The sequence below is a fragment of the Ursus americanus genome, chromosome 3 (assembly GCF_024610735.1).
Source record: "Ursus americanus isolate L20-20 chromosome 3, mUrsAme1.1.p, whole genome shotgun sequence".
Taxonomy (NCBI): domain Eukaryota; kingdom Metazoa; phylum Chordata; class Mammalia; order Carnivora; family Ursidae; genus Ursus; species Ursus americanus.
Window position 1 is genome coordinate 31,815,987 of NC_142129.1, and position 13,717 is coordinate 31,829,703.

Consider the following 13,717-nt stretch of genomic DNA (forward strand, 5'->3'; position numbering starts at 1 on the left):
ACACACACACCCACACAGTCCACCTAGAATAATACCAAGCAATTGCAGGTGCTCAGTAAGTTAGTTTACTGTTCCAGCCACAGTAAACTAAAAGAAAGGAGCCAACATATCAATAAGTCAATGTGATTTCTTGTTAACAACCTTTGCAACACAGTGAGAAGAATTCTATTCAAATAAAACTGTTGGAACATTTGACTTCTCATATTACCAATAGTTTTTTAAACTGAAAGTTACAGTTTAACCACAAAGTTTTCTTCTTGACACAAATTAACTTTACGTACTTATCTTTGACAGCTCAAAATGCTTAGACAAAGAATGTCTCTACCAAGGACTTCACTGTCCCCCACAATGTTAGATGTGCTTGTCCTATTTATTTTTCCTTAAAGATTACAGACTTGAAGCCAAGTGACATCATTTGCGTTACAGTTTTTGTTATGACAATTACTAATTACGTTGAAAATTTGAAAATGTATGTTTACGTAAACCAAGAAGTAGAAACAGAAGCTTAAAGCAGATGAGTGGGGGTAAGTGAGGGGCCCTGTGATAGATTTAACAAAAACACTTTTTTCCTTGTGTTATGCAGAATCCCGGAATTTTCTACTTGCACTAAATCTTAACACCATTAGCCAAACAAATATACAGATACTAAAATAAGAGCATGCAATTTGAAAAATCCATCACCTTTATCAAAGATGAATACTAAATCATTATCTACAGTTCTTAAGGATGATTCTTAACCTGCTAATCATAAAACCCCAGGCGTTTTTCAATTTCAGAAACAGAATATAAAAAAATAGAGAAATATCTATGATTTTTACATGCATGATATTTACAACAAATGCTCACTGAACCAATAATCGGATATTCACCTTGCTAAGGAAATTCTTGCTCGCTGCCCTCCACTCAGTGTGATTCCGCCTTCTCCAAGAACAATATTGTCCTTCTCTGCAAACTTGGAAATGTCCTATTATCAAAAACAGGAAGTTAGAGAGGACTTGTTAGTATGTTTCTGAACTTGAAAGGTACATTTTCCTTCAAATGTATTCATATATCAGACTGTTGCTCTAAACACAGCCAAAATTTAAAACACCACACCTCAATTATTTCAAATCCACTTCAGTTGGGCCGAACATGGCTGAAATTTTAGAAATAAATTTTTCTTTAATTTTTAGAATGTCCTTCATGACCGTGAAATAAGAATTGGAAAAATCAAAAGGTAAACTAAATGTACCTGTATGGGTATGTAAACATGTTTGTATCATCCACAGGTTCATTACACCAACTCAAGTTTGTGCTAAAATGCCATTACCTTCCAATTAAACTCACTCTCTTAAAAGGAAATCTCCAAACATGAATAAACCTCCTAACAAGAAAAACTAAAAGAATACTATTCACATCACCTACAGTACCTAAGCATATTGAGTGGGTGACCAAGGATACAGGCAATTCCTTTCCAAACTTCTCTCACCCGCCTACCACAGTCTTCTTCCCCATCCCTCCTCAGCACCTCAATCCTAATAAGTCCTCTGTCATCTACTCTGCCTCTCCTGTCACCACCGTCCACATGCGTCATAACATCCTTACTCCCAGTTAGTGAACTTCTCTGTGCAACACCCATGCCAGGCATTGTAAAACAAGATTAGAATTAATAAGAAATAGTCCTTTTTTTTTTAATGATTTTTTATTATATTATGTTAGTCACCATACAGTACATCCCCGGTTTCCGATGTAAAGTTCGATAATTCATTAGTTGCGTATAACACCCAGTGCACCATGCAATACGTGCCCTCCTTACTACCCATCACCGGTCTATCCCATTCCCCGACCCCCCTCCCCTCTGAGGCCCTCAGTTTGTTTCTCATAGTCCATAGTCTGACTCCTGGTCACTGTTAAGTCTAATCTGGAAGATAAGCCATAGTTCCGGGGGATGCTAAATAACATCCCAATGACTTAATTCTTTTAAGATAAGTTACAAAACAGTACACAATTAATTGGCAAATTAATTGCACAGACAACAGAAGTATCCTATAATAGACAGAAAACACTAGAAGGCTTTCTGGAAGAGATGAGGTTCGCCTGAGACAGAGAAGAATGAGTTAGACAGGTAGCACCCTCCCTTTAGTTCAAAAAGGTTGCTCTCCCTGTGCTCTTCTCATCCCCAAACATCTGCTCCTCTCTTATGTTACCACCTTCTTCTCTCTCCCTCTACTAAAAAAAACATTTCCATACTATTTCTCCTTTTTCTTTCACAATCCAGAAGCAATCCACGATCTCTCCTTGACCTACCACCACCATTATCAATATTTAAATTGTCAAAATGGTTACTTCTGTTAGTCATTGGTTTCTGTTGTCCACCTTATAAAAGTTAAATAGAACTTCCTATACAAAACTCTAAACTCACAAAGCAGGTAAATGAACAAATATTCATTTATAATAAAAACTACTTGGCAGCTCCTGGAGGATAGACTCACACTAGCCACTGGCCCCAATGCACTGCTAATGTCAATACTCCTGACATAAGGGGACCAAAGGCCTGAGATAAAATATGCTGACATGTTGGAGGAGATGCAGTAGAACTCAGCAGAGTTGGCCATTCAGGCATTGGAGAACCATCACATAGAGACGTCACTGACAGCCAGCAGCCCTGCAGGTGAGGAAGACCTTGGTGGCTGAGACGTATTAAACCAACAGCTTCATTTCCTTCTACTGAACTAAATGATTTTTTTCAACTCATGAGCCAAACAACACATCTAGGATTCTATCCAAATACAAGGACTACAGCTGAATTCCACTCTCCAGAGTCTAAAATCCTTAGGTTCACTGAAAAGCACCTCCAGGAACACCTGGAGGTTTTTACTGAGCTGTTCAATGAAGCATATTCTCTGTACTTGGTTTGGAACAATTAATAAGAAAGCTCAAATGTGTACTTTTCTCCTGCACCACATTTACTTCCCCCAATCCCATTCTCTTTTAAAAAATAAATCTTTTAGAGTGAAAAAAATCAAGAACAGTTTGCCTTATGTGAATGTATTGAGTGCAGGCTTTTATAAAGGAGGCAAATTTTCTAACACACTATTAAAAAGCCAGAGGCTGCTGGAATTATTGGAGTTTTCATTTCCCTAGATTTGAATTCAACACCATACTAGTTAAATCAGTTAAAAGCTTTTAATATTATTAAAATTTAGAAAAAGTGGTAGTTATGCTGATAGTATGATTATGACATAGTTACACTTAGGGAATAGATTATGAATTTAGAGGATACAAAATCCTAGCCTAGTATGAACATTTAATAAAGATTTGTGGAATGAAGGAAGAGAGAGAAAATGAAGGAAGGGTGGGTAACCAAATATGAAGTAAAAAAGAAAGGGATGCATATAAGAAAAAAAAATGAAGAAAAGCAGACGGAATAGAGAAAGAAAATGGGAAAGGAATAGTGTCAGGAGTAGATATCTTTAGAAAAAAAGCAAGAAGATATTGGCAGAATAAAAGAGACAAGAAAAGTGAAGGGGAAAATAAGAAACAGTAGAAGATCATGAATGAACATTTCTACTTTCCCTACTGAATTTAAATGTCCAAAGAGCACAAATGCAATTTTATTACATTAGTTTTAAGACAATAAATAAGAGGCTGTTCCAGCCAAATTTCTTTCATTCGTCTTTGTATGCTATAGATTTTAACAATTTTTTCCTGCTCTTTGTTTTTACTATGTTTATACCATGTGACATGCAAAATTTTCATTTTCATGAAGTCAATATATCTATCCAGAATTCCTATATTGGTTAAAAAGTACTACTCCACTTTCAGGTTGTTCATGTAATATCCTAAATTTTCTCTTAAAATGTCTTATTATTCTCATAAAATTAAAAAAATATTCAAGGTACAATTTTTGTTTGTACAATGGTGTAAGAATCTAACCTTCTTTCCTCTTAGCTGGACAGCTGACACGATTCATTAAATAATTTTCCTCTGAATTTATACAACATCTACTATGTATAAAATTCTCATATTTTCTAAGGTCTATTTCTGGGCTCTCTGGTTCCTCTCATTCATTTCCTATTCCTATAGTAATACTATGCTGGGTTTTTTGGCTTTGGTCTTTTAATGGCATTAAGTATCATTTACTATCTGACAAAGTCCAATTCTTATTCATAAATCTTTGGCTCTTTTTGTTCATTTAGTCTTCTATATAATAACAATATCAGCAACAACAAAAATAATAGTAATAATAGCTAATGTATACTAAGGGCTTTCTATGTGTCACATACCATTTTAAGTACTTTACATGTATTAACTTTTTAAATATTCATCCTGGCCTCATCCTGATTTTAAATATGAAGAAATTGAAAGTTAGAAAAAATAAATATCATTCCAAAATGGCACGACTAGTTTAGAGCCAGGATTCAAACCAAGGCAGGTCTTGTTTTAGATCCTTCAGTGAGAGTTTACAATATTCTTCATATATGTCCTATAAATTTCCTGTTAGATTTACCCCTTATTTATTTATTTATTTATTTATTTATTTATTTATTTATTTATTTATTTATTATATTTTTTGAGAGAGAAAGAGAGCAAGAGAGAGCACATGCACACATGTGCATAGAGAGGAGGGGCCAAGGGAGAGGGAAAGAGAGGGAATCTTAATCAGGCTCCACACCCAGCATGGAGCCAGACACAGGGCTCAATCTCACAACCCTGAGATCATACCAAAGTCGGACACTTATATTATAATATAATATAATATATAATATTATATTATAATATTATATTATAATATAATATTATAATATATTATAATATAATATTATAATATCCCTTATATTTTTTAATTGAGATATAATTGACATATAACACTGTATTAGTTTCACGTGTACAACATAATTTGATAGATGTATATATTGCAAAATGATTCACACAATAAGTTTAGTTAACATCTATCACCAAACACAGTTAAAAATTTATTTTTCTTGTGAAAAGAACTTAAAAGATTTGCTCTCTTAGTAATCTTACAAACACACTACAGTATTTGTTAACTATGGTCACCTTGCTGTACACTATATCCCCAGGACTTATTTACCTTAAAACTGGAAGTCTGTACTTTTTGACCACCTTCACCCATTTCGTCCTCTCACCCCCCCTTCTGCCCCTGTTTCAGGCAACTGCCAATCTGTTTGCTGTGTCTGTGAGTCCAGGTTTTTTAAGATTCAACATGTAAGTGAGATCATACGGTATCTGTCTTTTCCTGTCTGATTTATTTCACTTAGCATAATATCTTCTAGATCCATTCATGTGTCACAAATAGAAAGATTTACGTATTTTTATGGTTGGATAATATTCCATTATATGTATGTACAGGTAGGTACGTAGGTAGAGATAGACAGACAGAAAGGCAGACAGATAAAATATCTTCTTCATCCATTCATCTGTCGATGGACACTTACATTGTTTCCATGTGTTGGCTATTCTAAATAATGCTGGAACGGACATGGGGGTACAGATATCTTTCAGGATAGTGACTTTGCTTCTTTTGGTTAAATACTCAGAAGTGCAATTGCTAGGTCATATGGGAGTACAACTTTAATTTTTTTGAGGAACCTCCACACTGTTCCCCACAGTGGCTGCACCAATTTACATTCCCACCACTACCCCTCAGTATTTTATTGTTTCCTACTATTGTGAATTGAATAGCTTTCCATTTTTACTTTTTTTTTTTTAAGATTTTATTTATTTATTTGACAGAGGGACAGCCAGCAAGAGAGGGAACACAAGCAGGGGGAGTGGGAGAGGAAGAAGCAGGCTTCCAGCGGAGGAGCCTGATGCAGGGCTCGATCCCAGAACACTGGGATCACACCCTGAGCCGAAGGCAGACGCTTAACGTACGCTACCCAGGCGCCCCTCCATTTTTACTTCTTGGTGACTGTTGCTAGCATAAAGAAAAGCTAGTTACTTTTGTATGTTTGTCTACTATCCAACCATCTTAGTGAACTCCCTTATTAATTCTAACAGACTTTTGTTTTCTGTTTGTTTGCTCTTTGCTAGAACCTCTTTGGGTTTGTTTGGTTTTGTTTGTTTTTTTGTATGAACAATCTTTTCACAAGCATTTAAGATTGTCCCTATTTTAAGACAAGTGGCATTAATCTTTCACCATTTAAAATCATGTCTACTTTGGGATGTTGGGTTAAAATAAGTTACTGTATTTATGAAGTTTCCTTCTACTTCTAGTTTTACTTTAAATTTTTATTACAAATGACTGCTGAATTTTATGTACACTTTTAGCATCTACTGACACTGCTATATAATTTTCCTCCTTATCAATATAACAAATTATACTATATTTACAGATTTCTTTATATTGAAGCACTCTTGCATTCCAATCATAAATCTTGCTTGTCATATTTTATCATTTCTTACATCATGCAGGAATCTATTTATTAATGTTTTACCTGATAACATTTTATTTGAATATCTATATCATTAGTATGATTAGCTATAGTTTTGTTTTTATATTATTTTTCAGATTTTGGTACAAAGACCATTCTGGTCCTAGAAAAATGGGAGAAAAGGGAACCCTCGTATACTGTTGGCAGGAATACAAAAAGTGAAATAAGTCAGACAGAGAAAGGCAAGCACATTATGATATCATTTATATGTGGAATCTAAAAAAAAAAAAAGAAAAAAGTCAAATGAACGAACAAACAGAAACAGATTCATAGAGAACAAACTGGTGGTTGCTAGAGAGGAGATGAAAAGGGGGATGGGCAAAATAAGGGAAGGGGATTGAAAGATATAAACTTTAAAACACAGGGATATAATGTGCAGCATAGGGAACGAAGTTGATAATACATAACAACTTTGTGTGGTAACAGATGGTAGCTAGATTTATCATGGTGATTGCTTCATAATATATATAAATGTTGAATCAATATGTTTTATACCTGAAACTAATACAATATTGTATGTCTACTACACTTCAATTTTTTAAAAAAAGAAAAAAAATTATTTGAAGAGCTTTCCATCTTTTTCTCTGGTTTGGTATAGTTTAAATAATATAGGAAGTATATGTTACTTAAGGGTGAGATATAATTCAATCATAAAATCATCTAATGATAGTGTCTTTGGAAGTAAACCATCTTTACAATGGTAAATGTCTATTCGAGTCCTTTTGTGCTTTGAAATGCATTTTGATCACTTGCTAGTAAATCATCCAGTTTCTCTGGGTGAAGAAATTTTTTTAGGTTTTTAGTTTTGGATAGCAGCTGTGATAACCTCTGATTCGATATTACTATACTTAAAAAAAAAGAAAATGGTATTTTACACACCATTAAAATACTGTTGAGGAAAGCATTGCCAGAAGATAAAAAAAATCTTGTCTAACACTTAAGACATATTTAATTTCCTATTAGTTTACATCCCCTCCAAGTAATTTTGAAGATCTCTTCTCTTAAGCTAAGACAGAATTAAACATTTCATGATTTTATTAGGGGAAATACTGGTGTATAAGGAAACAGGGAAGGGGGCAGGGAAGGCTGGGAGATATGTCAGACCTAATGCAAGTCCAACCTCCAAGTGAAGGAGAGAAGGACAGAAGGTTGGGTGGAAGGACTAGACCACTGTCTAAATCTAACCAACTGTTGGAAAGCCATCTGGGAGTCTCTGAACCAAAATCAGTTAATAAGTAAGTCCCACATCCTCTAAACACAAATCTGCTAATTTAGTATCCTGCCACACTCAATGATCCACAGAAAGCTGCCTGTGGAAGAAGTCTCAACAAAACCTCCATGAGTGAAGGATTTCATGTATAGCATCTGGGGCCGTTGTTCAGTTCTGCTTCCTACAACAGTGGTCCATAAGGCATATCTCATAACCACCACAATCTCTGACCCCCCCCAAATTGGCAAAGGATATGAAATCAGAATGGCAAACCAACATGAAAATATGTATAATCTCATCAGTAATCAGGGAACTACAAATTAGAACAACAACAACAAAAAAGAGAGATAGAGTTTATTACAAATTAGAATGGCAAAAATTAAAGTATCAATAACAAGTGGTTTCAAAGATGTCTATCAATGGGGACACTCAGAAATGACTGATGGTAGTCTAAATTGGTGCAACTACTTTAAAGTATAACTTGGCAGTCTCTAGTAAAATCTGAAATGTGCCTACGTACCCCAAAACACCACAGTTCAATTGCTAGATATCTACTCCAGAGAAATTCTTGCAGGTGTGCGAAAAGAAATATTCAAAGATTTTCATTGCAGTATTGTGTAAAATCTCGGAACAATCTAAATGTTCATCAATAACAGAATGAGTAAATAAAATGTGACACAGGAGTATAAGAATGAAATAAATTTCCACATATAAGTAGCATGGCTAGACCTCAAAAAGGTCATAGGAGCAAAGAAATCAAGTTGAAGAATGATGTGTGGGAAGTCTACCACTTACATAAATTCCAAAGCCACCCGAACAAAACTGTTAAATATTGTTTATTGATAAGCAAATGTATACATAGGTGTAAATTCAATTAAATGGATCAAAAAAGTACATATCACATTCATCATAGTGACTGCCTAAAGGTTGGGGATTCATGGAAAAACAATGGTGGAAAGATTTTGCTAAAAATTCTACTTAGAATTTGTCTAGGCCCCTAACAAGGCAGGTAGAAAACAGGGATGTTGTCATATAATTGTTTCCTATCCAGAATGGATACTAATGATACAGACTATCTTTCAAAAAGCATGAAAATAAAAGATTCCCACATCTGAAAAGATTTGAGGTTCTAAGCCAGAATATTTGGCCTCCTTTTCTGGATGGAAGCCACTTATGAAGAAAAATGTATAAATGTGGATAATTTAATAAGTTTCTCAAAGAGTGTAATTCATAGGAAAGAGCTGAGATTGAAAGGAAACAAAATAGTAAGGATAGATTGAATAGAATTGTGAATAAGCTCATTATTTTAAGATCAAATAAATTAGTAATACCAATATCCTGCTGCTAATGTGAGTCCTTGCTCTGATTGCCTAGTTTATTGTTCATTTGTAGATTTCTTTGTTAGTGTTTGGCTTCTTCTATTTGGTTAAACATAAAACACTATTTTGTGTACATTGTTAAACACTTATCTTTGCTGATTACTAAGGGCACTCAAATCTGACAATGTATTTATCTTAAGGGTGTTGGTTTTCAGTCTTCACGGCAGATTTTCTTTTATGTGAAAATTATAAACGAAAAAAAAAATTGTACCACTTGGTACTGTCGTGAGTTTGGCAAGCACCATAAGGGCATGTGTTGCTCAGAGAAGATTCATGCATGGAGACAAATGCTGTTTCTCTTCACAAGCACGTGACTTGAGCTCCTCTGGAGCTATCCATAAAAATTGCTGGAGGAAATCATTCAGTGCCATTAAGATGCTGGACATGATGTGACTTCTTAAGTAAAAATGGACTACTAAGATTTTTAAGTAAAAAACCTAAGGCTTAACATAAATCAAATATAGACTTTTAAACAGTGGACTAAATTTTCTTGTTGAAGGAGACCCTGAAGAACCTTTTCCTGAAGCCCTGATACATACACCAGCATTTCATTTTTTAATAATTTCCTCAGCACAGTTTTTCTACAGATAAAATCAAATATGTGGATCATTGGTTCTCAAAGTGAAGTATATGGACCAATTATTTCAAATCGCCTGGGGAACGTGTTCAAAATGTTGTATCTATTCTTACTCAGATGAATTAGAGAAGAGCTCAGGAATTTGCATCTTGTGGTTATTATACCTGCTCAAACACACCCTTACTCTTTGAGCTAACTTCCTTTACAACATGCTGGTTGGAAAGGCAAATGCCAACTTCAAAGGATTCTGTGCATATACTATATTAGGTCTGTTTGAGATTGTAAAACACTTGAAAATACCTAGATAAAGAGCAAGAGAGAAGGTCAAAGTAATGCCATAATAAGTATGCCATAAAGATTAATTTATTGTCAAGAAATGTATAATATACTCAATGTGATGTATGCGCTTCTCGCATAAATGTTTATCATTTTACTTTTTAAAAATGCACCTAAACACCACCCTAATATTATTCAACTGAGCCAGACAAACCAGAAGTTGTTAAAGAGGAACTGCTAATACAAAGCTCACTAACTGACTTGAACACGTAACAGAGGAATGATATAGGGTGTCATTATATTTAACAGAGGGAGAACTTTAAGTAAAGGGCGGAGTGTTACATTTAATGGTTCTTGCAATTTTGCAATATTTGCTGAGTTCATTTGAGCTTCCTGTGACTTGTAGATAGGAAAGTATCATAGACCTTGTTTTATGGCTACCTTATCACTGTTTAAAACAACCTTAACAATATAGCTGCTTGTGGTAAGGGAGGAGGGTGTGAAGCTTGGATTGAGGGAACATGAACTTTAGAGGTAATAACAGGCAATAAAGCATGTTTTTAAGAGTAAATCACTGGACAGTTAGTGCCAAAGTTATTAATGTTTAATAATTACTAAGCACTTGTGCTTTATACACAAGGAAAATGAGCAAGGAGGGAGATGAAAAGAACTGTTAGGGAAAGAGAGAGAAGGGGTAGGGAGGACAGAGGAAGGGAAGGAGAGAATGCAAGAAAGCTAAGAGAGTTCTAGAAAGAGAGCGAGAGAATGAATTTCAACCATTTTTGCACATAGCTTTTATAAACACGGATGTGTTATCTTGAGAGTGTTGGGTAGCTCTGTATGATGTATCAACAGAAGTTAACTTCTACAGCAGTAAATACACATGAATAAATTCATAAATTAAAACCTAGAGTTCTGCTTATTAGGAAAGATAATTTGTTGACTTAAATCAAACTTGATTACAAGTAGCTGTACATGGAAATATTGGCTAAAGATTAATCCTTGCTAGAAAGCATAAGAAATGAGAACTTTTTATCAACTTGAAAAATAAAAGCTCTTCTTTCACTGAGATTTGGTACTGACCAAATTTATAGCAGAAAACTCAAATTCCAATATAATTTTTATTGCAGCCAACAAAAGTACAAAATGCTGGTTATTTTATGTAATGGATTTACTCACCAATATTAAACTACTGTTTAACATTTGGAGATATACATACATATATATGGTTTTATGTCTGAACTTGTGAGTATATACGTAATTCTGTTAAAATCTCTATGCCTCTTTAGTGTTTATTTCTGTATGTATGTAGGTCTGTATTTGAATTTGAAAATAGCATAAGCATTTTTAAAGGAAGAACTGTGAAATGCAATGATTTCAAGTGTCCCCGGGTAAATGCTCCCAAGGAAGTAAAGTTAGGAAAGTTGAAGAAGATGAAGATGAAGATGAAGATGAAGATGAAGAAGAAGAAGAAGAAGAAGAAGAAGAAGAAGAAGAAGAAGAAGAAGAAGAAGAAGTAGTAGTAGTAGTAGTAGTAGTAGTAGTAGTAGTAGTAGTAGTAGTAATAGAAGGAGAAGGAGGAGAAGAAGAAGAAGTAGAGGAGGAGGAGGGATAGGGAGGAGGAGGAGTAGGATGACGATCTTATTTCTCTTATTCTGGCTCTACATTAGATTCATTTAACTTCTGGACTCCAGATTACAGATTCTCTGAAATGACATTTAAAAATCTAGTTTTTAAAAGCTCCCTAAGATGATTTTGCTTCAGCCGGTCTAAGAATTGGCATTTAGGAAGCTGTTAATTCCTTTACTATCTCTTCTAGGTCTACCCACCCAAGATTCTGGGACCAATCCAAGGCCTGATAAAGCACTTCTTTCCCAGTACTATGGCAGCACATTGCTGTGCTATCCTGTGGTTGATCCTGCTCTGGACTTCCTAATTCCTAACTCGGCTCCCAGCTCCCTAGTACCTAAGTCAGCTTTGGAATTCAGTTCCTTAGGAGATGGGCTTCAACACTCACTCACCCATTTCCTCTGAAGCAATCCCACCATGATCCTTGTTCTCTCAAGACCTGACTTTGGAGCCCCAGCTGCTCAACTCGCCCTGAGCAGGCTTCCTCCCCTCTGCAGACTGCCCACCTACTTGGACTTCCATATTGTAAATTTGAGGTTATAAGGCATGAAGAAGAGATTCTGCCTCAGTGGGAAAGGAAAAGGAGAAGACAATTTGGAAGAGGATCTGGGGAGAAATTTCCTAACTTACTTAAATTTCAAGTGTGTGGTATAGGTGGCTTTTCCAAGATACGTTTATTTAGGACCATGTGGCTTGACATATCATTTCCATGAAAACAAATAGCCTGCAAATAGTCTTCACAACTATGTCATGGAATGCTCAATGTCATTAGGTCACAAGGTTTTGTTACCATAATCTTCTCCTTTACAAATGGCAGATTTACAATCTTAATGGCTTAATAATACTGTTAACATCATAGTGAGATTAACTAGCCTAAATCTTAAAACTTAAAGTCAGCAATGTTCAATGGGTAAGTCATTAGAGTCTAATTTAGAGTTTCTTTTCTAATAAGCAATAACCCTAATAGCGTACAGAAAAAAGGTAAGGAGTCAGAAGACGGACTCTCTTGCTGGTCCTATCAATTACAGATCTTCAGCAAGTCTCTTAAAAATTTTACTTCCTTTTCTTTAGAATTGGAATAAAAATACATCATAAACTTCCAACCACAACATCTCCATTATCCCCCTTCAATTTATTTATTATATTAGATGAATCTTCCCAAAATACTGTTTTTATTATGGCACTTCCCCCAGTAAAGAAAAGCCACCGTGGAGGATGCTGGAGACCCATTTGCTCTCCTCTGAGGGTAATTCCCTGTGCTCCCACCAACTACCACATTTCTCTGTCTCCTCTGCAGCTAGAATGCTGTATGAGAATTGGATTTCACCAATTGGATTTACACGAAACACAAAAGTGAAACTTCGTCTTTCTACCTCTTTTGGCTTTTTTTATTTATTTAATTGCTGGCAAATGGAAGGACAGAAACCATGATATGATTGTCCTCTCCCAGTTCAGCTATCACCATATACCCCTATCTTTCCAGACCCCAGTTATGCTGCCCTACCTAGAGCTCCTGCAAAAGTGCAGTGCTCTCTCCTGGCTCCGGGAGCATTCATTACACACTCTAGCCACAGAGAACTCACTATAGCTCCTCAAATCTACAGTGCTCCCTCTGGGCTCTAGGCCTTGTACAATCTGCTCTCTTTCTGGAATGTTCTCCCTATTCTTCTTCAAATAACTCCTACTCATCCAACATCTCTCACCTGATATGTCACTTCTTCCAGGGAAATCTTGCTTGAACTTCTAAGATCAGATTAAATGCTGCTTCTCTGTACTCATTGAAGGACCCCATATTAATCAATACCATAAAATTTACCAAACTGCTCTGGTTTTTACTTGGTCATCTGTACTAGAATAAAAGCCCCTTAAGGACAGGGATTATGTCTTGTTCATTAATAATTCCCAGAGTTTGGCAGAGTCTTTAGTTCAATGTTTGCACTTACAAATATTTACTAAATGAGTGAAAATATATATATATATATGTCTTTCCCCCCAAATATCTGTAAGTCAAAAATTAACTGCAGACAGGGACCCTTGTCACACTTGTAGGCAGCATCCAGAGTACCTAACATACTGTGTCCATAGGAGGAACTCAAATATTTGTTGAAATCAACTGTTTAATTTAGTAAATTTGAATCACGCCTAGCTAAACCTTTTGAATAAAAATTAGGTATTATGAACTTCGTTCTGAAAGACATTAATGGTAATA

The 13,717-nt window shown here is 35.3% G+C and overlaps 1 protein-coding gene across 1 annotated transcript in view; it reads right to left on the bottom strand.

Moving 5' to 3' along the window:
- CFTR (CF transmembrane conductance regulator) overlaps window positions 1–13,717 on the bottom strand; it is a 162,591-nt gene that overhangs the window by 74,006 nt on the left and 74,868 nt on the right. The window contains exon 12 of the mRNA XM_087860871.1: window positions 870–964. Coding sequence (XP_087716997.1) covers window positions 870–964 — 95 coding nt within the window. The remainder of the gene's footprint in view (window positions 1–869; window positions 965–13,717) is intronic.